Source organism: Corvus cornix, chromosome 14, assembly GCF_000738735.6.
Source record: "Corvus cornix cornix isolate S_Up_H32 chromosome 14, ASM73873v5, whole genome shotgun sequence".
Lineage (NCBI taxonomy): Eukaryota > Metazoa > Chordata > Aves > Passeriformes > Corvidae > Corvus > Corvus cornix.
The window spans coordinates 14792155-14817645 of NC_046344.1; the positions used below are offsets into that span (position 1 = coordinate 14792155).

Sequence of the window (25491 nt, forward strand, 5' to 3'; positions counted from 1 at the left end):
GAGAGGATTAGGCAGCAACAGGCAAGTGTGAGCCTGGCACGGGCTGCCGTGGAGCTCACAGCGTTTGGGATGTGTCTGGGACGTGCCCAGCTCTTTCTCTGCCGTGCTTTTAGTCGAGCAAGGGTTTGGCACCAACCCTGGGCACTGCCCCGCAAGTCTGAGTGCCCCCAGATCCTGTGGTGCAGCTGCCAATGGAAAAACTTGGTTTATAGGGGGGAAAAAATCACCATGAACTTCCCAGTGGTGCCTGAGCTGTTCCTGTCCTGTCCTGCTCTGTCAAAATGGGACACATCACTCACTTGGTGGGTCCTGGGGACACCAGGAACCCATCAAGGCTGCTCTATCCCTGCCCTCCACAGATGGACAGGGATAGAAAATATAACAAAGGGTTCATGAGCTGAGATAAGGACAGGGAGAAATCACTCATCAAATACCATCATGGGCAAAACAGGCTCAAATTGGGGATATTAGTTGAATTTATTACTAATAAATTCAGAGCAGGATAATGAGAGGTAAAATAAGACCTTAGAAATGCCTTCACCCCCCATCATCCCTCCTTCCCAATTCTCCCTCCTTCCCCCCAGTGGCACAAGGAGATGGGAATGGGGGTTATGGTCAGTTCATCACACATTGTTCCAGCCACTGCTCAGGGAGAGGAGTCAGAGTCCTTCCCCTGCCTCAGTGTGGGGTCCCTTCCACAGGAGACAGCTCTCCATGAACCTCTCCAACCTGAGTCCATCCCACGGGCAGCAGTTCTCCAGGAACTGCTTCACTGTGGGTCACTCTTCCATGGGGTCAGTCCTTCAGGCACAGCCTGCTCCAGCCCAGGTCCCCCACAGGGTCACAGATCCGACCAGGACCCTGCTCCAGCATGGGCTCCTCTCTCCATGGATCCACAGGTCCCTGCCAGGACCCTGCTCCAGCATGGGCTCCTCTCTCCATGGATCCACAGGTCCCTGCCAGGACCCTGCTCCAGCATGGGCTCCTCTCTCCATGGATCCACAGGTCCCTGCCAGGACCCTGCTCCAGCATGGGCTCCTCTCTCCATGGATCCACAGGTCCCTGCCAGGACCCTGCTCCAGCACAGCTTCCCATGGACTCACAGCCCCTCTCAGGCATCTCCTGCTCCAGGCCTGGGCTCCTCCGGGGGCTGCAGGTGCACCTCTGCACCCCCTGTCCTCTGTAGGCTGCAGGGACACTGCTGCTTCCCCATGGGCTTCCCCACAGCATCTCAGGGCAATCCCAGGGATCTCAGGGCAATCCCAGGGATCTCAGGACAATCTCAGCTCTGGTGCCCAGAGCAGCTCCTGCCCCTTCTGCCCTGCCCTGCAGAGCTGTTCCTCTCCCATGTTCTCACCCCACTCCTCTCTGCACTCAGTTCCAGCTGCCCCATCACTTTTTTGTGTTTTCCCTCTCAAATCTGTTAGCCCAGAGGTGCCATCACCTCCATTCCTGACGGGCCCAGCCTCGTCCAGCAGCGGGTCCATCTTGGAGCCACCAGGGAAGGGTTCTGCTGGACATGGGGGCAGCTTCCAGCAGCCTCTCACAGAATGCACTGTGTGTGAGAATCCACTCCACTACCAAATCCACAACCCCAACGCTCTGGGAAAGGGGATGTCCTGGATGCAATGGAAAGGCTGCTGTGGCAGCTCCCCCTCTAACATCTACCTGTCTGTTCCCACAGATCCCATCCCCACGAGCTGGCCCTGGGCTCCGAGCTCAGCCACTCCATCGTCACCGTCATCAGCGGGGAGGAGCATTTCGAGGATTACGGGGAAGGGAACGAGGCTGATCTGTTCCCAGACCCTTTGTGTAATGGGGAAAGCAGCTTTGGCAGCTCCTCCTTCCTCTCTCCCAGGTAATGCCCGGCCCTGGTGCTGCTCCAGCAGGGGCAGTCGCTCGGTGCCTTCACTCTGCTCTGTGGGACCGGGGTTTCCTTGGGATTTGCCAGGCAGAGGGCCTGGCAAGCTTTGGATACAACGGGATAATCGGCTTGGAAGTGGAGGAGGAATTCCCTCCCTCAGTGTTTCCTTTCCCTGGTCAGTGCCCATCCTGCTGACGCCCAGCAGGAGGTGGAAGAGATGTCTGCTTTTCCAGAGTCACATTCCCACTCCTGTCAGGGATGTGGCTCCTCACAGAACCTTCCAGCAGAGAAAACCACCTGCAGCTTTAGCCCTGATCCTGTGGGATGGCTCTTATTTTTCTTTCCTCTTTCATTATTTTGGGCTTTGCTGCAGTGTCTGGTTGGATTTGCACGAGCTGCAGCAGCATTCCTTCTCTAAGGATATGTAGATCAGGAAGCAGTCTGTGGCATTTCCTCCTTGCTTTAGGGTCTGAAACCAGGAAAAGTCCATTTTCCAGCCCGAACAGGGTGGGCTGAGGAGCTGGTGTGGTGGTACAAACCCCATCAATGCTCACTTTCTAAGGAAAATAAGTACAAACTGGAATATCATCCCGTGCTGCAGCCCATAAAGTGTCTGGGGTGACAGGGAATGTGTTCTTCCCTTGGGAGCACGTCTCTGCACAGGGCAGGAGTGTTCCCTGCCAGTCATACACCCGTGCTAAACACAAAAATACACTTTTTTCTCTTTGGAATGACACATTTGTGCCTTTCTGCAGCCGTGTAAACTTCTCAAAACTTCTTTTGTTTTTCCTGTCTTCCTGTTTTCTCCCAGCTTCCCAAACCCCTTCACGGAGTCTGGACAGTTCTGGTTGCTCAGGGCTGGCAGGGAAGAGCACGTCAGGGCTCATTTCTTTTTGGCTGGTGTAGCAGCAATGTTGGAGGTGTTAATTGCAAATAGGAGAGTTGCTGTAAAGAATTCCCAACCTTTTCCTTTAGGAAACCGGTGCTCCAGCACTGGGATACCCTTCAGTGGGAAGGGCACAGTCCTGATCCATGCAGGAATGTAGGGCTGGCTGTGCTGGTGCTGTGGCATAGGAAGAACTCTCGGATTAAAACCCAGCCTTGGTGTTCATTTTCCCTTGAAGAGGAGCTGCCAGCCTCATCCAGGAGGCTCCTGGCAAGAAAATACCCAGCTAAAGGAGCTTTGCAATCACTTCAACTTTTCCTTAAACATCAGGCCAGAGCTCCCAGTTTGCCCATGCTCCCGGTGTTCCAGTCTTGCTCTGCCAGGGCACCATCTCTGCTCTGCTCTGTCTTTGGATCTGATCCACACCTGATCCCATCTCCCCTGTGCTGGGAGGGGCTCGCTGGGCACGTGGCCACGCAGATTGTGGTGGTTTGTGCTGGAGACTCTCTGCTGGGGCTTGCTGGGGAGGCAGGCTGGAGATAAACCCTGCAAAACCTCTGGAGTCAGGAATGTGGGGCTGTTTGAGCCGGAGGATTTCCTCATGCCTCTCAGGTCTAGCCTCCCCTCGGATTATTGCTGTGTGTGTGAAGTCCTTCCCTAAACATTCCCAGAGTCTGTGCAGCTCTTCTTGACTTTGGATAGGGAGGGACAGGACACAGGGAATGGCTTCCCACTGCCAGAGGGCAGGGTTAGATGGGATATTGGGAAGGAATTGTTCCCTGGCAGGGTGGGGAGGCCCTGGCACAGGGTGCCCAGAGCAGCTGTGGCTGCCCCTGGATCCCTGGCAGTGGCCAAGGGCAGGTTGGACATTGGGGCTTGGAGCATCCTGGGACAGTGGAAGGTGTCCCTGCCCTGGGATGGGGTGGGATAAGATGAGCTCTAATGTCCCTTCCAGCCCAAACCATTCCATGCCTCAGCAGCCCCAGGGTGTTTAAACACACCTGAAAGAACCACAGGCTGCCCCTGCCTCAGGCTGAGTGGGGTTTTTGGCTGTACTTTGAATACAAACAGCATCACTGGTAAAGGGCCACATCCCCACAGACTCTTTGCACGCCACAAGAGTCTCTATGTGGGAATAATGTCCAGAAATTCTCCTGCCACAGCTCGAGAAGACTGACACAAACCCCAGGAGCCTCCAGGGAACACTGTGGGATGCAGTGCTTCCCTTCCCAGTCCTTGTATGTTTGTTTGTGGTCCCTCCTCTTGGGTCTTCCCTTGTGTATCCATGCAGTAGGAAAAGCCTCTTTGCAGCTCTGAGTGGGAAATAAAGGGAAAGCTCCTTGTGCCCATCCCAGCCACCAGGAAGCACCGAGGACCTGTGGAAGACAAACGTGGCTCCAGGAGATGGAGGGAGGCACAGGAAGGCTCTGAATTGTAGAACCACAGAATGTGCTGAGCTGGAAGGGACCCATCAGGATCCTGGAGTGGGTGGGGACACCGCAGGGCTGAGCTCTCACCCACTGCACGGGCAGGGAACCAGCGCAGCCGGAGGCCAGGAGGATCTGCACACACGCCAGGAGCTGCCAGCCTGGCCTGGGGCTTCTCCTCCCCACTTCTCTTCTCATTTTGATTAATGCTGGTGAAATTTGGGTTCCCACCTAGCCCAGGCTGTACCACCTGGGGAGGGAATGCACCCAAGAGCACCCCAAAAAGGGACATCCCTTCCTCCAGGTGCCACACAGCTGCTGTCACCTCTTCCCTGCACAAACCCTGAGCCACCCACCTGCCTGCTGCAGGGAAAGGGTTATCCCGGGGCCAGACCCGCCCTCAGGGGTAGGGGGAATGGTTTGCAATTGAATTTTTTTTTTTCCAGGAATGGGAAGAGATGATAATTTGGCATTTGCTGGTGTCCAGCCTGTCTGAGGGGGCTGGGAAATACTGTACAGACAGCACAGACCCTGGGCCTGACCCTGGGGTGGGGGCTGAGCCAGGGGACCCTCAGGATGTCCCAAGCTCTGCACATCCCCGGGCCAGGATTTGCTGGTGTGTTTCTGTATCCTGGGATTCACTGCCCCTTCTGGATGCCTGTTGGGTTTATCTTGCTTGTGTTGGCTCACACCTTTACCTGTCTCTCTTATGGAACTGCTTTGGTTTTTCACTATTTAACCTTCCTTTGATTCATACCCGTGGCTTCCAGAAGCACATTTTCCTACAGGAAGGATCTGTGGAATCTTTTGGCCCCAAATTAACACAAACCAGTTGCTGTTCAGGATCCCCTCTGTCCTGCCCGAATCATGAGGAAGTGTCTCCCAGCTTCCCAAGCTGTGGAAGTCCTATAGACCCCCATGGCCCTTCCCAAATGGCATTCCCTGCAGGAGCACAGCACTGCTGCTTGGCTCCTCTGGGCTTTACTTGGGAGGAGAGAGGGCTTAAACTGCACCTGCCCATTTCATCTGAGCTTAAAAGCTGTTTGCAGTGAAAATCTGGCTCTGTGCATTACTAATGGTGGGTCTGCAGCAGCACAGCTGCTCTGCTTTTAAAGCATCCCACTGGAAAATGGGACACTGACCAAAGGACCATGGAATCACACCATGTCCTGAGTGGGAATAGACCCACAGGGATCATCCACTCCAGCCCCTGGCCCTGCACAGACACCCCAACAGCCCCACCCTGGGCATCCCTGGCAGCGCTGTCCAAACGCTCCTGGAGCTCTGGCAGCCTCGGGGCTGTGCCCATTCCCTGGGGAGCCTGGGCAGTGCCCAGCACCCTCTGGGGGAAGAGTCTTTTCCTAAAATCCAGCTTAAACCCCCCTTAGATTCAGCCCTGGCTCACAGCACCCAGTCCTGCAGCGTGCAAGTTCATCCTGCACTTACTGAAGCAAACCAGGAGCCTCCTGAGACAGACTGCCTGGAAAATCCTGTTGGAAAGTAAACTTTGCAGTGATGTAGGTTTGTGGGAAGCACTTACCTCACCTGCCCTGGGCTCTTGGGGATTGAGATTGGCTCAGGGGTTTGGAAATGTGGGCCAAGCTCAGCTGCTGGGAGTCTCTGGGAGGATGGTGATGGAAGTGTTGCTAATTATCAGCTATAATAAATTATATTGAGCAATTGTAAATTATCAATTAGCTACACACATTGTTCTAAACTATTCTAAATTCTAAATTACCTATATCTCATTATAGGCAACCCCATATTGGCTTTAATTAAATCACGGTGGGAAGCGACCCAACCTGCCCTGACTTTTTTTAAATCCAAATTCCATCTCTCCCACCAACAATTCCCCCGCCTTGAGGGACCCTGAGCTTGTGGAAGCCACGGCTGCAGCCGCTCCCTGTGCGTTCTGTGCTGTTGACATGACCCTTGTGATCTCTCTAGCACCAATCCGCTCGCTGCGAAACTGCACAGCATTCTCGCAGATGAAGCTTTTGAGTTTTACTGTAGCCAGTGCCACAAACAAATCAACCGCCTCGAGGATCTTTCTGCTCGCCTGAATGATCTTGAAATGAATAGGTAACGGGGCTCGTGTGTGTGGCCATCTCAGCCTGGGGAATGATGTCCTGGCTGGGAACGCTCTCCTTGTCCGGCGCAGCTTTTCCCTCGCTCGGCGCTTGGGGGGGGAAAGGGGATGAGTTTCACCCGGCCACGGGAGCCTCTGTGGCTGCTCCAGGTGGTGGTGACCTCGTGGAGGGTGAGCAGGAGGTGCCTTTAATGCAGGCCCTGGGGGCTGGCAGACAAGGAGAGCGTTCCTGCCCTTTGCATGCTGTGCGTGGTGGGTTCCCCTGGGAGCCGCGAACTGGCCGTGTACAGTATTTCTGTCACCAGGGAAAGACTGGGAATGCTGTGGAAGGGCAGCCTGGAAGGGCAGGGACAGCCCATCCTCCTTCTGAGGGGCAACCTGAGGGCATCAGCCTGCTCCACGTGGCTTGGCAGCAGTAAAATCTTGTCTCACCCAGCTTCACCCACTGCCTGCCCACCCCGGTGTCACCGCGGGCCGGGGAGATGTGACAGACACCAGGAACATCAGGAGAGTTGGAATGGCATTTTGGAAATCTCCCAGCCAGCAGCTGGATGTGCTGTCTGACAAGTGGAGAGGGGTTTCTGCCTCTTGATTTGTTCATTCAGAGCTGGTTGCAGCCCGCTGGGTGGAAGGATGGTGGCATTGGTGATAATCTTTCTTCTCATGGCTGAGGTGCCTCTTCAGACCTGGTTCTTGGTCTCTGAGTGTCCTTTGCAGGGACAGTGTGATCTGGGTGCACTCCTGGGCTATGGGGAGAGAACTGGAAAACAAATAGGAGGTTGAATTTAATCCTTTTAAATGAAAAACATATGTCCCTCCCTTTTTTTTTTCCTTGGGTAAATAGTTGTCTTTGCTGTTGGAGGCCTTGAGGGTCAGTGATGGGTCTCAGGTTACGAGAGTTACTAAGGTCATTAATATCTCAGGTCATTAAGGAGAACACCGGTTTTCCCTGGAAGCCCCACTGCATTTCAGGTTTTCTCCACCAAATTCACCTGCAAAGCTGAACTAACACCTCAGAGCCTCCTGTGATGGGTGAGATTTCCTGTGGAGCTTCTCTGTCCTGTGGGAATTCCTAGGCTTTGATTTGTCCTCTGAGTAGGTGCAATTGCTCCATCTGTGTTGAGGGTTTCCCAAGGACAAATTTACTGGTAATATGTCCCAAGGGCCTTTATGGAAGGGGCAATGCCCTCTTTCTGTGTGCTGTGGTTGGGGGATGTCCTGTGCAGCGTGTGGGACACGCAGGACCTGCTGTTCCTCCCTGCATCACCACTGACGTGAGGCCCTCGGAGCAGGGGACAAGTCCCAGAGCAGCAGGAACTGGACCAAAATCTGGGACAAGCCTGAAGACACCTCCTCCAGGGGATCGTGGCAGCTGGGATGAAGCCCAAAGCACCCCAGAACAGCCTCACCCTTAAAAACTGCGGGCACACAGACGGTGTTTTATCCTTGGAATAAACTGGGGAGCTCTCTCCCAGCGTTGAGGAGCTGCTTCCTGAGCCCACAGCATGGGAAAGCAGGGAAGAATCCTCCAGGAGCTTGGGATGAAGTGGTTTGTGCCTCTGTTTTGTTCCAGTGCCCTTGCTGGTGTCTCAGCCTTTGGACTCTGCAGGTGCCGTCGCTTCCCCAGGAGCTTTTTCCAGAGGAAAACATTTTTCCCTCAGTGCTGGGGGCCGTTCCTTACAATTCCTGGCAAACACCGGGGCTTGACCTCCCCGCCTTGGGCGCCGAGCAGCCTTGAAGCCCAGCCAGCAGCAGCTCTTGTGCTCCCTGGAAATGTGGGATTTGAGGATGCACTTTGACCCGAGAGCTGGTCACCCTGACAACACCCCCAGGCAGGTTTGGGGGTCACTTTACAAAGCAAATTGTCCTGAGCTATTTTTAATCCCTCCTTCGAAGAACTCATGTTGCAGCTCCAGGCAGGAGTGGACTCCCAGATGATTTTATTTGTTATTTTTTCCTAAAACTGAGCTAAGCCTCAGAGAATGCAGTTGCTGCTTCTTGGGTTGGAGCTGTCCCTGCTCAGAGAGGATTTGGTGGCATCTGTGTGACACCGGCATGGGTGGAAGATGAGGAGTGAGACCCAAACCCTGCCCACTTCCCCAGCACCAGTCACCACCAGAAGACTGGAAGGAGCATCTTAGCAAGGAGCTGGTTCTGGAAAAGGCTGGTTTTTCTCAGCAGGGAGAGCCTGCAGCCTGTCCCCAGGGGCTGGGACATGGTGACACAGCCCTTGGCTGCTCGTCCTGTGGTGACACTGAGCCCTGACCGCTGTGGTATGGTGGCAGCTGGCTCAGACATGGATCCAGGCAGTGATCTCCATCGGTTATCTGGGAAAAGGAGATCCCTTTTCATCCCCCTCCCCAGCCACTGCAACAGCACCATGCTCAAAATCCAATCAGGGACACCACCAACAGCTCCTAAACCTCTGAGCTACGAGCAGGCAGCACTCCCCTGGTGATCGGCAGCCAAACAGTGGGATGGGGGCTGTGGAAGGGCAGAAGGATGGATTGATCCAGCAGGATGATGGTTGTGGGAAGGGCAGAAGGATGGATTGATCCAGCAGGATGATGGTTGTGAGAAGGGCAGAAGGATGGATTGATCCAGCAGGATGATGGTTGTGGGAAGGGCAGAAGGATGGATGTGCCGCTGGCAGGCAGGAGCTGCTCCGTGTCCTCAGTCCGTGGGAGCTCTGGGGCCGGCAGGGGAGGCCCGGGGTGCCGTGGGGTGCAGGACATGTGGCTCCGTCTGCCATCAGCACCGGGCTGAAGCCCCCCCAGCCTCCCTGCTATTCTTAGCTCTTTCCTTGGGGATCGGTTTTCAGGCAGGATCAGCGGGAGAGCGGAGTGTGGCGGGGGGCAGCGAGCTCTTCTCCGGCGTTGCTCCATGTGCTTTGTTATTCCTTGCTGTTCCACACGGGAGTGGCCCCTCTCCTGCCCTTCCCAGGGGTTTGGGGGTGCATGCCAAGGGCGCTCCCTGCCACAGCAAAGGATGTGCCCCGGAGTCCCTGCAGTTTCCTGTTTCCCTGGCTCTCCACTGTCAGCTTTTGTAACTCTTTCCTGTTTTTCCTTCATTTTGCAGCCCAAATAAAAGACTCTCCAGCAAGAAGGTGGCAAGGTAAGCTCATCCTCCTGTTGTTTGCTTGATCCGCGCGAGCTGCCGGCTCCTTTAAAGGAAAACCCAAAAATAAGCTTGGAGAGTTGTATTTCTGGATAGTGCTGGGGAAAAGTGGGTTTAATTCTGGTATCTTTTTCCTGGAATGGGGGTTTCTCTCTCGTGAAGGCTGCTGGCAACCTGATTCCTTCCAGGAAAAAGTTGGGGTGTCTTTCCTCCTGCTCTGACCTGCCAGCGCCATAGCAGGGGGCACATGGAAGAGGGAAGGAGCCTCTAGAAGGACATATCCCTCTGGGGTGTCCCCTTCCCAGTATCACCACGTCTGTAGAGTTCCAAGAGACCAGACCAGTCAGTGCCCTCACCTGGAGGGATTCTCTGGCACCCCAAAACTTCCAGCTGCCTTAGAGAGCTCTTGGTCCTGTTTTACTTCACTCAGTGTCACCCTCAGCACTTGCCTTTGTGGGAGCAGCTCTCCCTGCTCAGTCAGGGGCTCTGGGGCATCTGGGTAGACTGCAGGTAACTTTGGTTTAATGGTTTAACCCTGGTTTAGCCCTGGTTTAAGCCCAGGTTTAATGCTGTGCTGTTTCTGTCCTGCACTACCACTTGGTGTGATGTCAGTCACCTTTTCCCTGTGGGCGCTGTGATCCCTGCAGGGATTTTGGATATATTGGATATATCCAGGCAGTTTGCTGTGGATCTCTGGAGCAGGGGGTCCTTCCCTCCCCTCTCCATGTCCCCTGGTGCTCACCTGTCCTCTCCCAGCTCCCCCATCCCTCCTGTTCCCATGCCATCATGATTTTAAGGATAAGCCATGTCTTACCTCCTGTGTTCTGCCTTTGCCACGCTCAGGAGGGAGATTTCCCTCTGCACTTGTTGGATTTCTCTGTGCTGGTTTCCAGCAGGACAGGGACGCTGTGGAGGAGCAGGGAGCTCAGTTTGGGAGTGTTCCTGTTGCTGGCACTCTGCTCCCTGTGCTGACCCAAGCAGCTTCCCTGCACCTCTTCCTCCCACTGTGCTCTCACACCTTTCCTTTCTCCATTTTTCCTGCACTCAGCGATCTCCCCTGGCACAATTCCCCCTCCTGGAAAGGAAGCAGATCCTTGATATTACATTTCCTACTTCCACTCACTTTCTAGAGCTTTGTTAAAAACACTGGCAGGAAAGAGGGCTGAGGGGAGCAGCCTGTCCCCAGGTTTCCTGTTTTAGTTTTTGTCCCGTGCCTGGCACAGATAATTTTGGGAGGATTTGCATTAAATTTTTGGGAATGGAGATACCCTGTCTTATGGGAGATTGAGCCCTCCTGGCCCTTTGCTTTTCTGAGGCAGGGACGTGTGGGCTTGGGTAAATATTAGTTAATTCAAGAGCAGTCGGGTTTGGTTTGTGATAGGAGGGAGATAACGGGGTTTTGCCGAGCCAGATCCGTAAGCTCAGCCCAAAGCAAACCCTTTGTTACAGATACTGTAATTAGTGAATAATCCCAAAACATTTGCTTTTAGAAAATTGATTTTATTTCGGTAAGGGCTCTTTCCTCATTTTTGTTATGCGGGTTCTGCTCGTGCCAAGAAATCTCAGCTGCTTAAGCCCTGTTGTGCTTGGCACAATTTAAATGACAAGTGTGCCTGAGACTTTAAAATCTAAATATAAACCGAGGGTGAGGATGCAAAATCAGGCTGTGGTCTCTTGGTAAATGTCAGCTGTGCTTAGTGAGTCCTGGCATGAGCACACTGTGTAGTGGGAGGGATTTGAGAGCCAATGGTACAAATTCCTAGGAAAAACTGAGGTTTAAAGAGACCTCCGTGGTTTTGTCGTCCATCTCCTGCTCAGAACAGGAGAGCAGAGTGTTCTCCTCCTGCCTGGGGTCCCAGGGCTGGAACACACCCCCCTTCCCGTGGCAGTCGCTCTCCAGAGCGGATCCGCAGCCCTGCCGGGGGTGAAGCCCAAACCAGCCCCTCCCAGGGTGTCCTTTAGCTCGTCACAAAGCCGGGGACACCGGTGTCACGAGGCCTCGTTAATGATTAGCTCACTCTGGCCTGGGGGAGTCACAACAGCCTCAGGGGGGTTTGCCCCCCCTCCTTTTCCTTACACCCCCACTTCTTCCCAGCCTTATCAGCACTGGGAGTACTCTGACCTTTACTGGATAACCCACGGCCTTGGGACCGTGCTAGAGAAGGAAAGTAGCAAGAGGGAGCTCTTATCTCTTCCCATTCCAAAGAGCAAGAGCAATGATCCCGGTGTGAAGTCCCAGGAGCGTGTCCACGTCTGTTGTCCGGGCGTTCCGAGGGGCTGGATTTCCCGGGACAGCCCCGTGGTGCGGGGAAGGGCTGCTGTGCTGGGGACACCCAGCATTCCCAGGAGCAGCACGGATAAATCCCTTTGGCAGAGGCTGAGGAGGGCGGGAGGTGGCCAGCGCTGTCCCCTGATGTCCCCATGGTCCTGCTGGCGCTGATGCCGGTGCTGCTGTGGGTCGGGGTGGTTTGTGTCTGTTTCAGGCAGCTGCACCAGACGAGCTCCTTGGCCGTGGGGGTGATGGAGGAATCCTACCGGGAGAACCTGGACTGCACGGACGAGGACATCACGGACAAGGTGAGGGTCTCCTTGCCTTCTTGCTTCGGCCCGTGTGGTCTGGATAAAGCTGGTTTTGTGCTGGTGCTGCTGGGGTTTCCTGAGGTTCCTGAGAGGACAGGATTTTAGGAGAAGGTGGGAGCAGCGCTGTCCGTGTTACCCTGCAGGATTCAGTGCCTTGCAGTGCTCCCACGTTCCCAGGCAGGATCAGGCTGAAGCTCCTCGAAGATGGGACAGAGGAAGCCCCTTCCCGTGGAGGGAATGGAGGAGGAGACCACTGCAGGTGCTGGGCTGGGTCACGAGGTGACGCTGGATCCTTCTCTGGGGGCAGTGGCTTCCCCCAGGGTGCTGGGAGCAGGAATGGGCTGTTCACAGGCAGCATTTTCACTTCTCCTGCACACAAGAGGATGTTCTCGAGTTCTGCTTTTCTGAGTCAACCCACCCAGTGTGAAACGGGAGCTTCCTCTCCTTGGCACACTCTGCTCGTGCTGATTTTGTGCTGGTGCTGATGGGGTTTCCTGGGGTGTTACAAGAAAAGAGTTGTAGGAGAAGATGGGAGCACAGGAAAGATTTTGTTTGAGTGTCCCTAGTTAAAAAAAACAGGGAGAAGAAGCTAAGATTGTGTAAATGTCTACTGCAGTCCTGAAACTCCTTGGAAATGGCTTTGTAGCTGTGGAATATGAATGTCCTGAGGAACTGCATGTGAAAGAGAAACGTGTGTGTGTGTGTGTGTGTGTGTGTGTGGCTGCACTTGGAAATAATTATCGTGCAGAGAAGACCTTTAAAAAAGAAATAAAAATCAACATTTTTCCAAGTCTGGAAGTTGAATCAAATAGTTGGGTTCCTTAAGGCATTTGCCTTGGGAAACCTTTGATGGAAAAGGCACTGCTGGGAAAGGCCTTGTGTGTCTGCATGGCCTCTTTAATGAGCTGTGTCTCTTGCCCTTCTCCCAGAGCCACGGTTTGGCTTTTCCAGACATGCTCCTCACTTCTGCTCCCCCAGGATTGCTTTATTTGGGATTTGAATGAATAAAATGCAAATACAGCTGGAATAAACCCTCTACAGGTATGAAGAGAAAAGCCTCACCTCTGGTCCTTCCCCACCAGCTGGCATTGATCCTTCCATCTGTAAATCCAGAGTTTCCATCCTGTTCCAGACAGTGGGGAATTATCCAACCCCAGGGCTGCACATGGAGCTCTAGAGATCCACCAGGATCTTTCCCTCCAGCCTCCTTTTAGGATGTCATCAGGAAAGGGTTGAAGAAAAGAAAGAGTGAAATGTTTGACCCCACACTGGTACACAGGAGCCATCAAAACCTGGGAAAGCAGGGTGCAAAAGGATGTTTTAGAGGGATGCTTTCAATCCAGGCACAGCTGCCCGATTCCAGTGGGAACCCTCCGTGTTCAGGGATGGTGTGGGGGCTGCTCTGGGTTTGAGGATGCCCAGAGGCTGATCCATGTCCCTGCTGGCAGGTGGTGTTCCTGGAGAAGCGGGTGACGGAGCTGGAGAAGGACACGGCTGCCAACGGGGAGCAGCACAGCCGCCTCCGGCAGGAGAACCTGCAGCTGGTGCACAGGTAGGAGCCTCACCTGGGGAGCCTTTCCCCCTCCACGTGGCCCAGCTCCCTTCCCAAATCCAAAGCACAGCCCTCAGCAGGAATATTGGCTCTGTCCCAGCTGAGAGCAGGACACAGTGACATGTAGATTTTATATTTTATGTGTTTGAGTTCTCTGGAGCTCCACACTTGGCTTTTGGTGGTTTTTAGACGTGGTTTTTAATTGCTGGAGCTGTGTCAGAGAGGTTTAGGTTGGATATCAGGGAAAGGTTCTTCCCCCAGAGGGTGCTGGGCACTGCCCAGGCTCCCCAGGGAATGGGCACGGCCCCGAGGCTGCCAGAGCTCCAGGAGCGTTTGGACAGCGCTGCCAGGGATGCCCAGGGTGGGGTTGTTGGGGTGTCTGTGCAGGGCCAGGGGTTGGACTGGATGATCCCTGTGGCTCCCTTCCCACTCAAGATGGGCTTTTTGGGGGGCTTTTTGTTTGTTTGTTGGGTTTTTTGGTGGGTTTTTTTGTTGTTGTTTGTTTGTTTTTGTTGTTGTTGTTGTTTTTTAATGTGCTTCCCTGCTCCATGTGTCCCTCCCAAAAGATCTCTGGAACTTTGGGTCTTGGCTTCTACATTTATATTTATATTTATATTTATATTTATATTTATATTTGTGATATTTTCCTGCTCCTTTTGCCCCTTCCAAATGATCTCTGGAGCTCCAAGGCTTGCCTCCTGCTGGGTCCCAGCTGTGTGTGCTAATGTGGCAGGCTCCTCTCTCGCAGCATATCCATACCCTGGGCAGATAAACCCAGCAGGGTTTATCTTTAGGGCTGTAATTCTGTTAAGTAACAGCCGTGTCAGGGAACTGAGCCACTCAAACAAAGGTTTCCCTAAGCCCTGATAAACTGAGCAGCGAGGGAAATGTTTTCACTTCAGCAGCTTGGCCCAGAAGTGTCAGCGAGCTCGGAGTGGAGCAAAGCCCTGGGTGAGCTCCGTGCTGGGGAGGGGTGGGAGCAGCTGGGAAAGGCCTTCACCTGGGCAAAGCCATTGCAGGAATTCCAGCTCCCAGCCCCATCCCTGGAAGTGTTCATGGCCAGGTTGGACAGAGCTTGGAGCAACCTGGGATAGTGGAGACAGGCTGGGAGAGCTGGGGGTGCTCACCTGGAGGAGGGAAGGCTCCAGGGAGAATTCAGAGCCCCTTCCAGGGCCTAAAGGGGCTCCAGGAGAGCTGGAGAGGGACTGGGGAGAAGGGCTGGAGGGACAGGACACAGGGAATGGCTTCCCAGTGCCAGAGGGCAGGGCTGGATGGATATTGGGGAAGGAATTGTTCCCTGGGAGGGTGGGCAGGCCCTGGCACAGGGTGCCCAGAGCAGCTGTGGCTGCCCCTGGATCCCTGGCAGTGGTCCAAGGCCAGGTTGGACGGGGCTTGGAGCAGCCTGGGTGAGTGGAAGGTGTCCCTGCCCATGGCAGGGGGTGGGATGGGATGGGATGGGATGGGATGGGATGGGATGGGATGGGATGGGATGGGATGGTCTTTAAGGTCCTTCCCAGCCCAAACCATTGTGGGATTCTGTGATCTGCAGTTCTGCTGACACAGAGAGGGGTGACCTGCAGATCCCTTATTTTTTGTTGGGATCACTAGAGAGTGAAAAGAAGGATTGGGGCTGTTGCCTTTTCTCGGAGCAGTGAGACCACTTCATGCTGGAAACAGCTGAAGGAGGATTTCTCTGCCATGGCCACTGCAGGTGGAACCACAGCCCTGGGAATTATGTTTGGATTAGATGATCTTAAAGGTCTTTTCCAACCTCAGTGACTCTTGAGATTCCCATTAAGAGGTGTGTATGTGTGTGGCTGCACTTGGAAATAATTCTAATGCAGAGAAGACATTGAAAAACAATTAAAAATGAACTTTTTTCCCAGGCTGGAAGTTGAATAAAATGCTTGGGTTCCTTAAGGCATCTGACTTGGGAAACCTTTGATGGAAAAGGTGCTGCTTCTCCCCCTGGGATGCAGTGAAGCTATTTGAGATGTGATTGGTGTATTTGCCCTGGAAGCTTGTTCTGTTTTACCATCTGCCTCTCCCAGCTCACCTGAGGGCTGGGAAAAAGACTGGGAAGAGAGTCTGGTCCCTCCCTTGGGATGGCAGCCTGCTGGCAGTGGGCCTAAGGCAAATTTAATCCCCTCTTCCTCCTCTCCGCAGAGCAAACGCGCTCGAGGAGCAGCTGAAGGAGCAGGAGCTGAGGGCAGATCAGACCCTGCTGGAGGAGATCAAGAAGCAGAGGGAGCTGCTCAGCAAAATGGAGAGGGAGAAGAGCATAGAGATCGAGAACCTGCAGGCCAGGTGGGGCTGGGGGGAGCTCTCCTGGAGCCAGCCTGGAATGTGTGCCCAGGCAGCCCTGGGGGCACAGGGGAGGCAGGCAGGGAGCGTGAGTTGGTTCAGGGCGTGACTAAAGTCACCACAAACCCTGTGTTTGGGCTGTTTCCACCTTTGGCCCATGCACCTAATCTTGGATTCTTCATTTGAGTTGCTCTGATGCATTTGAGGTTTAGCTCCCATCCTTCATCCGTGTGCCTGCCCTGCAGCGTGGGAATGAAGAGGGGATTTATTGATGCTTCTTGCCATAAATGACCCCTTGGAGTGCTTCTAATGCCCAGATGTTTTCCACCTTGATGGAAACAGGCAAATACCTGGGAAAGAAGAACCTTCCCAAAGGGCAGGGTGTCCCAGCCAGGGTGCTTCAGGCTCCCTGTTGGATCCCAAAGGAAAAAGGGGCTGGGAGAGGTTTCAGTTATCTCACAGGGCTTTTCCAGCCTTCCCAGAATGTTTTGCTGTCCCTTGCAGTCCATGAAAGGTGAAGACAGTGGGGTTTTAGCTGGGAATGCAAAGCCAAAGCCCTGTCTGACCCCCTGTTCTGATGTCTCTGCTGCTGAGGCTTGTCCAGGGACTGATAAAACCCTGGGAATAAGGAACAGCATTGGACCTGATGGAGAAGGGCATGGCAGGACCGTGTGGATGCCCCTCTCTATCCCCTGGCAGCAGAGATAGTGGGAATCTCAGGCTTTGCCCTGAACAGATGAATTCCTGCTGGCTTCCATTTGGTTGAATATTCCTGGGGATGTTTTCTCTGCCACGTGGGATGCTGGGATGAGTCTCACACCCGTTCCCTTTGCAGGCTGCAGCAGCTGGATGACGAGAACAGCGAGCTGAGGTCCTGTGTCCCCTGTCTGAGAGCCAACATCGAGAGGCTTGAGGAGGTGAGGCCAGGGGCTGCCTGGTTTTGGGATGAAATTCTGGCTTCGGGATGAATTTCCATGACCATGAGTTCCATTTAATGTGACAAACCAGTTGCTTCCACTTCCCAGGCGCTGCAGACCCCACTTTGGACAGCACTATCCCACAGTTATCCTTGCAGTTCCCCACTGTTCAGCCCGGAAGCTGGGAATAAAACCCTGATAAATCTCCCTGTGGCAGTGGCTGCTCGGGAGGGGACTCGTGCCCTCTTGTGGAAGCTCGTCCCCATCCCTGTCCCCATCCCTGGGGCCAGTCCAGTGCAGGGGAGGAGGAGAAGGACCAGGGATGCTCCATCCCCGTGTCCTGAGGTTTGCAAGTTGAGTTTTCAAAGATCCGTGTCGCCTCCCAGCCCCTGTCCCTGTCACTCTGCTCAGGATCCAAGGCCGTGCAGGGCTGGAGGCTTCCCAAGGCTCCTTGGCATGGGCAAGAGCCTCATCTTTAGAGATGGTGTGGGTTACAGGTGGGACACCTGGAACGGGGGCTGCATTTTGTCTCTGCCAAGCTTGGGGCAGAGTTAAGGTTAAAACTGAAGTGAAATCAAACCTCCTCAGCCAGCTGAAGGGCCTGAGGTATTTTATCCATGTTTAATCCCACGGGAGAGCGCTGTAGATCCATCTCTTCTGATGTCTTCATCTGCCAGGACCTTGTAAGCACAGCTGAGGCTGGGGGCAGGAAAGCCCTGGTGGCTCTGAGGATAAATTCCCTGCCGTGGTGTGTTCAGCCATGAGAGGCTGGGTTTGATCCATGCAGAGCCCTTCTCCTCTTCCCCACAGTTAATGGGATGAAGGAGGAGCAGGAGGGGCAGTCACTGCCCCTGCCTGCCCAGGAGAAGCCTGGCTGGTGAGCTGCTCTCTCGTCCAGTGCCCAAAAATCAGGATTTTGTTGTCGGTGTTGCCTTTCCTGCTGGTGTGGTGCCTTTGGTGCTGCTCCACGGAGCAGGACACCCCCGAGCCAGCAGCTGGAGCTCCCCACGGAGCTGCCCCTCAGCCCTGTGTGCCATGGGCCATCCATCACCAGCACTGGAGGGGGTCCTGTGGCATTTGGGGAGTTCTGAAAGCCAAAACCTTTCCCATGGGACTGGAAGCTGTGAGCCCGGGGAGGGGCTGAGCTGGTCACAGGCAGAAGGTGCTGCTCTAGGGCCTGTTGGCCTCTTCACCTGCATCCCAAACGTTCAGCTGAGGCTTTGGGGATGAGAGGGGAACAGAGCTGGGCTGTGTGTTTGACATCCTGGCTTGAACTGGTCTGTTCCTTCTTGGATCAGCCCTCAATTCAAACCTTTCATATCTGAAACCACGAGGGAAGTAAAGATCTCGGATTCAGGACTTTGCTGAAATCCAGACACAAGGAGCCTTATGATTTAATGTCTCTTCTTGGCCCAGAGCCCCCGTGTCAGCCCCAGTCCCTCCCAGCCCATCCCACAGCAGCATCGTGCTTCCCAGAAAACGGCACAAGCGTGGATATCCACATGGATTTACTCTGGAGCCATCCCTCAGCGCTGCTTTGGTGTGTGGCTGCCAAAGCCTCAGGCCCTGGTGCCCTGAGCAGATGAAATCCCAGCAGGCAGAGCATTCCTGTGCCTCAGGAGAGGAGCATTCCCTGCAGAGCAAGCGGGAATGGCCCCGGCAGCGCTGAGCCGGGCCAGGCCCCCTCACTGGGGCTTCCCATGTCCTTACAGGAGAAGCAGAAGCTGCTGGATGAGATCGAGGACCTCACTGTGCAGCTCACTGAGGAGCAGGAGAAAAAGAGGAAGATGGGGGACAAGCTGAGTCAGGAGAGGCACCAGTTCCAGAAGGAGAAGGAGTCGACACAGGAGGTGAGCGGAGTCTGGGCCTGCCACAGCCCTGTCCCCAAAATGTGGGAGCCTGGCCTTGGCAGCCTCTCCAGAAATGGGAGTGACCTCAGGAATGGGTGTGACTGGAGCAGTTGGTGCCTCCTGGGCAGAGGAAGGGGGTTCAGCAGCTGAGCTGCAGCACCTCAGTCACTTCTGCTGCTCTGAAATTCATCCAGCGTTGTCCCTGCAAGGGCTCTGTGCCACCCTGGCCCCTGCCCTTCCTGCCTGGAAGGAGCAGTGCCAGAGGCACCTGGAGCCAGCGGGCAGGAGGACAGGGGGTGAGATCTGAGTGCTTGGGAGCAGGATCTCCCAGGCCTCCCATCACCTGTGCTTGCTGATTCCAGCTGGAGGCCCAAGCAGGGCTGGCTGGGGTGGCAGAAAGGAGCTCTGAGCCCAGAGGGGAATTTGGTGTCACTGTGGTGTCACTGAGGGCTCTGGGCAAGGTGGGGACCCAGGGAGCTGCCTGAGGAGGGACCCACATTGCTGAGGGGTCCGTGCTGCTGCAGACCCAAAGCCAGCATCTTTGGCCCTCCAGCAAGGTCCTTCCAGGGCTGTGCTCATGGATTTTAGAGCTCCTCATCTCCTGCTTGCCGGAGGTGTGAGGGACGAAGGGGAAACCAAGTGTCCCCAGAAAGGAATTTAATCATGGAATGGGTTGGGTTGGAAGGGACCTCAAAGCCCATCTCCTTCCACCCCCTGCCCTGTGCAGAGACACCTTCCACTGTCCCAGGTTGCTCCAAGCCCCATCCAACCTGGCCTTGGACACATCCAAGGGATCCAGGGGCAGCCACAGCTTCTCTGGGCAGCAATCCTGCTGCAGCAATCCTTGGAGCTGCTCCCACACCAGCCACATCCAGAGGGTGCTGCCGGATCTCCGGGGTCTGTGGCACTGAGTTGTCCCCTTGCCTTGCTCTGCAGCTCATCGAGGACCTCAGGAAGCAGCTGGAGCACCTGCAGCTGTTCAAGCTGGAGGCGGAGCAGCGCCGGGGCCGGAGCAGCAGCATGGGGCTGCAGGAATACAACAGCAGGACACGGGAGACGGAGCTGGAGCAGGAGATCAAGCAGCTCAAGCAGGTAGGGAGAGCTGGGCTGGCAGGAAAGCGATTCCCTGACACCAAGGGAGGACCAGCAAGGTGCAGGGGTTCTGTCCCAAGGGATGGAGTGGATCCAGGAGTCTTGTCCTGGGAGAGGAAGGCTGGTGCTTTCTCAGGGACAGCAGGAGCCTTTCTCTCTGCTGTGTTCCCTGGATCTCCCCAGGTTATCTCATGCTTCCAGAGGTTCTCCAGGCTCTGCTGAGATGGAGTCAGCAGCCCATGTGCTGTTCCCAGCACTGTGGGAGCTGTGTTAGGGTGAAAGCCCCTGCCTTTCCCCAGCTGGATCAGCTCTGAGAGCACCAGGGGCTCCAGCAGCATGTGGTTTGTGTGTGTGAACAGGATAACAGGAACCTGAAGGAGCAGAACGATGAACTGAACGGGCAGATCATCAACCTGAGCATCCAGGGAGCCAAGAACCTGTTCTCAGCCTCCTTCTCTGAGTCCCTGGCAGCAGAGATCAGCTCTGTCTCCAGAGATGAGGTACGTGCCATGAGGAGCTGCTGGCTCAGGCTGCACCTTCCTGGGTGCCTCCACCTGGGATGGCCTGGAAGGGGCTGATGTGCCCTGTCTGTGGCCCAGCCCATTCCCAAAATTCCCCTGAAAGCTGGCAAGAGCAAAGAAATCCCCACACAATTATCTGTAGAGCTCGCAGGGCTGACCCTGCCTGCCAGCCCTTCTTCCTGGGAACAGGGCAGCTGCTCCCTGCCCGTCTGCTGATTCTGGCAGCTCTGCTTTGCCTGCCCTGGGACAGCCTTCCCCTTCCCAGGACACTGCAGCCACCACAGGCTGTGTTCATCTGGCCAGAGCTGTCTTAAAATGCCTGGGAGCCAGGACATTCCCCCTGGAGATCTCCACTTCCCTGAACGCCAACCACGGGTGGCTGAGCCTGTGCACGAGAACTGGAATTAAATCTTTAACACCCCAGCAAGTGGGAAAACACACCTGCAAATTTTGGGGATCCAGTGGAGATGAGATGCTCTCTGCTCTCTCCATCAGGCTGAGAGGTTGAGGAAGGACAGAAGTGAGCAGAACCAGTTTTCCCTGGCCACTTAAACAGGGTCAGGAATATCCCACTCCAGGGAGACACCCATGGAGGCACAGAGCCACGGGAAGCCCTCGGCAGGGTCAGGCGGTGACCTCTCCCTCCCTTTCCTCCCTCTCCTGCAGCTCATGGAAGCAATCCAGAAGCAGGAGGAGATCAACTTCCGCCTGCAGGATTACATCGACCGGATCATCGTGGCCATCATGGAGACCAATCCCTCCATCCTGGAAGTCAAGTAAGGGCGGCCGGGAGCCGCCGGCTGCGCTCGTCGGGTGGATTTGGTGCTCTGAGAGGATGAAGAGGGACTCCAAACGTCTTTGCTCTTGATGAAGGCACAAGGAAGCCTCAGGTCGGGGGTGACTGAGCCACAGACCAGGGAAAAGGAAAACCAGCAGCCAGGCTTTGCTGTCTCACTCCGTTACGTTGAAGCCCTTCTGGCTGTGGAGGGTGAAAGGGAACGTGGAGAAGGAGCTCAGGCAGCGGACGCTGGGGGAAGTGCCTGTGACGCTGGGGACTGTCCCGACAGGCGAGGCCCATCCCAGGGCTGCTCCGAACCGCGGGAGGACGGGATGGAGATGGAAGCGGCGGCGCTGCCTTTGCCCTGCTGCCCTGCCCAGCCCGAGCGTCTGCTGTGCCAAAGTGTCCCTGACACACTTGCTGGGCAGAGCTGGGAACGAGGGGAGCGCGTCCCGGACTCGCACAGGGTTGGGGTTTGGTTTTGGTTTGGGGTTTTGGTTTTTTTTTTTTAATTAACTTAATGCAAATGTCCTCATCCCGCTGGCTCAGCCCATCCTGGCCCCGTGCTCCTGCTGGGGCCGGCTGCGTGCAGAGCCCTCAGGGGCTGCAGGGGCAGCCCGGGGGCGTTGGGGACAGGGCGTGAGCGCAGTTGGTCACCTGCCTCCTTATTTATTTCTGCTGCACTGTCGGCACATCTCGGCATCCCGGCTCCGCTCCCTCCTCCTCCCTCCTCCTCCTGCCGGGCTGAGGTGGCTCCGGGGGGAGCTGTCACTCGTGCGCAGCTGGGGACAGACACACGGGCTCTGTGTGGCACCGGGGCAAGGCTGCGGCTCCTCACCAGGTCCTGGCCGCCTCTCCTTGTCCCGGCGAGGGACCCGCAGCGCTGTGGGAGCTGCCGCGGAGAGACCCGAGCTCCCCACCTCAGCTGCCCCTGGCCCGGGGACAGCTCCCATTGCCAGCCGGAGCAGGGCTCTGCTGGAGATCGCTGCAGCCCTGGAGGGAGAGCCTGCTCCGGCCGCCGTGCCCGCGCTCCCTGCTCATCCCTGGCATCGGCCGGGCTGGGATCTCTGTGCCGAGGGGGAGAGGAGCCGGAGAGCACCGCGGCAGCTCCCTGGGAAACAAAAGCCATGTTTACATCAGACAGCGCTGGGCTCGCTGGCGCACAAGCGGCCGTGGCACAGCGTGACCCCGGGAGCGGCCGCTCAGCCCCTGCTCCCCTGGGCTCCCGGGAGGAGGCAGCCAGCGGAATCCCAGGGCTCGGCTTCAGCCAGCGCCTCCTCTTCCTGCTTGTCAGGTTTTCGGAATGCCGGAGCGGCCTGGGAGCAGAAGCCGCAGCGATCCCGGGGGGTGCCTGCTCCTCCCCAAACCCCCTCCAGCCCTCGGGGTGACCCTGCCCGGGGAGACGTGGCCGCTGTCACCGCCTTATCCCGGGGACCCGGCCGAGCCACGGCCACGTCAGCTCCGGGTGCTCATCCCCCAGAGCCCCTGCTCTGGGGCAGGGGGGCCACGGTGAGCCCCAAACCCCGGGGCAGCTCCTGCATCCCAGCCCTCCCTGCCTCCCTCCCTGCCCCGAGGCCGCGGGAAGAAGCCACGTAATGTACATTTCCAGAGAAGCTTTGGGTGTAAATCAGTGTATACTTGGAGAGGGAAAATTTTTCTATCTTGTAGAGTAGGTATTTTTATAGAATGAAGGTTGATCCATTTTTTTAATACTTCAAAAGAAGAGAGAAATGTATCTGTGTATACACAAAAGCATATATATATATATATATGTATAAATATATAAATATTGGAGATCTGCCTTTCTCGACTTGGGATCCCGGATCCCCAGGTCTCAAACAATCGTTTGTTTTTTCCTGTCGCTCTCACAGAGGTACTGTAACTGTAAATAAGCACCGGGGAAAAAAAAAAAAAGTTTTAAGCAAACAAAAAGCACTGACTTGCACATTCACCATGCTTTAAAGTCCCTACAGAGAGAGAAGAACAGAAACAAAACAAAAACTGTACATCCCGAAAATGTTCCTCTTTCCTGACCGGTATGTGAAGGAAATCCCCCAAAAAGAGGCAAAAATGGTATTGTCTTAACTGATGTATCAATTCTTGTCGGATTAAAAGCTGTTACTATTCCTGCCCGGAGACTTTTTTTCCACAGAGGTGGATTGGAGCATCCCAAGGATCCGAGTGCTGGATCTCCAGTGGGGCTGGATCGAGTGGGAATGCTCCAGCACCAAGGAGTGCCCTGATTTGGGGAGGATGAGGATGAGGATGAGGATGAGGATGAGGATGAGGGAGGCTGGACCTGGCTGGAATGCCCTGATTTGGGAGGATGAGGATGAGGATGAGGGAGGCTGGACCCTGCCGATTCCGGAGGAATCAAGGTCAGAGGGAGCCAAAATCTCCCCAGCTGGCCAAGCTGTGTGGGTGGGAATGTGGGAATTCCCCCTTCACCTTCCTGGAGGGTCCCGGTGGGGTGAGGGGCCGTCGGAGCAGATCCTGCTGCCCAAGGACTGGGCAGGCTGGGACAGGGACTCTGGGTCTGCTCCAGGCAGGAACACGGAGCTTTCCCTTCCCTCACACCGGGAGAGCCCCCTGGGAGCACTCGGCTGTTCTGAACTGCTCCAAAAATCCCTTAAACGCCCTCACCTCCCTGCTAAGCTGCTCCCCACCCCTCTAAGCCTCCTCCACCCCTCCCCACCCCTTTAAGCCGCCCCAAAGGGCCTGAACGTGCAAAATCCCCTCCCAGCTCCCGCTGTGCCTCCGGATGGCTCCAGACTGTTCCTCTGAACTGCTCCGAGCAGCCCTGGAGCTGCAGCAGAGCTGGGGAAAGGCTCTGACACACCCTGAGTGCTCTGAAACCTCCCAGATGGCTTCAAACTGCTCCACACTGCTCAGGGCAGCACCGAGGCTCCAAAACAGCCCCAGAGCTGCCCCAAAACGTTCCTGACATGCTCTAAAATGTCCCTGAGCTGCTCCAAAACATCCCAGAGCTGCCCCAAAACATCGCTGACATGGTCCAAAATGTCCCTGACTTGCTCTAAAATGTCCCTGAGCTGCGTAAAACATCCCAGAGCTCCTCCAAAACATCTCTGAACTGCTCTAAAATATCGCTGAACTCCTCTAAAACCATCCCTGAGCTGCCCTGAACTGTCCCTGAGCTGCTCTAAACCATCCCTGAGCTGCCCTGAGCTGTCCCTGAGCACCTCTAAACCATCCCTGATCTGCTCCAAATCACCTCTGAGCTGCCCTAAACTGCCCCCAATATGCTCTAAACCATCCCTGAGCTGCCTTAAAACATCTCTGAGCACCTCCAAAGCATCCCTGAGCATCTGTAAATCACCTCTGTAGCACTCCCAACTGCCCTACACCCTCCAGGCAGCTCCAGAGTGCACCAAAGATTTCCCTAAAAGCCTCTAAAACATCCTTAAAAAAATTCCTCTGGAATCTCGACCTCCAGCGTCTTAAAGGTGTTCTAGAAATGGGGGAAGTAAATAGCTCTGGGGGTGTTTCTGTGGTGCTGGGTGGCTTCAAGGAGCTGTAAATCACCTTTGAGCAGCTCGGGCTCTGGAAGGATGGTGCTCTGGCCGTTACTGAGCCACTTGAACTGCTCAAACAGCTCTCGTGCTCCAACCAGCCCTGAAAGGCACCAAGATGCTCAAACTGCCTCGGAGTAGCACTTGAAGCCCTCCAAACTCTTCTAAAACTCCTCGAAATAGCTCAAAACGGATCACAGAAAGGGTCTCGTGGCAGCTCTGAAGCTCTCCAAGCCTTCTCTGTGCAGCTGTGAAACTCCTCGAGTGCCCCAACAGCCTCCAAAAGGCCCTTGAAACCCCTCTGCACCTTCCTCATGTACCTCTCAACAGGGTTAAAACTTTTTAGTACCATCTCTAAACTCAGTTTGAAACCACCCTAAACCCCCTCGGAATGACATCAGAGGGGCACAAGCAACCCTAAAACGGCTCCAAAGCTGCTCAAAAACTCATAAAAAATGATCAGAGCTGCTCCAAAGCACTCCAGCTCTTCTGCACCTCCTCTGAAAGGGGCTCTGAACAGCTTCAAATCTCTCCAGCCTTTTCAAAACTGCTCCAGAAAAGTCCTAAAGCTCTGAAGGTCTGTCTCTTCATCCTCTGGAACAGCTCCAGAGCTGGTCCCAGCACAGCTCCAGGTCTTCCACCCAGCTCAGAGGCTCAGCACTGTGACAAACCCCAAATCCTGGGGTCAGGTCTGGGCCACTCATGACAAGACAGACACTGAGGGGCTGGAGCGTGTCCAGAGAAGGGAACAGAGCTGGGGAAGGGGCTGGAGCACCAGGAGAGGCTGAGGGAGCTGGGAAGGGGCTCAGCCTGGAGCAAAGGAGGCTCAGGGGGGACCCTGTGGCTCTGCACAAGTCCCTGACAGGAGGGGGCAGCCGGGGGGGGTCGGGCTGTGCTGCCAGGGAACAGGGACAGGAGGAGAGGGAACGGCCTCAGGCTGGGCCAGGGGAGGTTTAGGTTGGATATTGGGGAAATTCCTTCATG

General features: G+C 55.3%; 1 protein-coding gene across 1 annotated transcript in view; it reads left to right on the plus strand.

Annotated features, from left to right (window-relative positions):
• The window catches only part of RAB11FIP3 (RAB11 family interacting protein 3), a 75254-nt gene extending 52146 nt beyond the window's left edge, over positions 1-23108 (plus strand). The window contains 11 exon segments of the mRNA XM_039560153.1: positions 1685-1858; positions 6125-6259; positions 9345-9380; positions 11867-11960; positions 13412-13515; positions 15682-15822; positions 16655-16736; positions 18449-18586; positions 19523-19678; positions 20038-20178; positions 20866-23108. Of these exon segments, the coding sequence (XP_039416087.1) occupies positions 1685-1858; positions 6125-6259; positions 9345-9380; positions 11867-11960; positions 13412-13515; positions 15682-15822; positions 16655-16736; positions 18449-18586; positions 19523-19678; positions 20038-20178; positions 20866-20979 (1315 nt within the window). The 3' untranslated portion in view covers positions 20980-23108.
• Positions 23109-25491: the final 2383 nt, after the last annotated feature.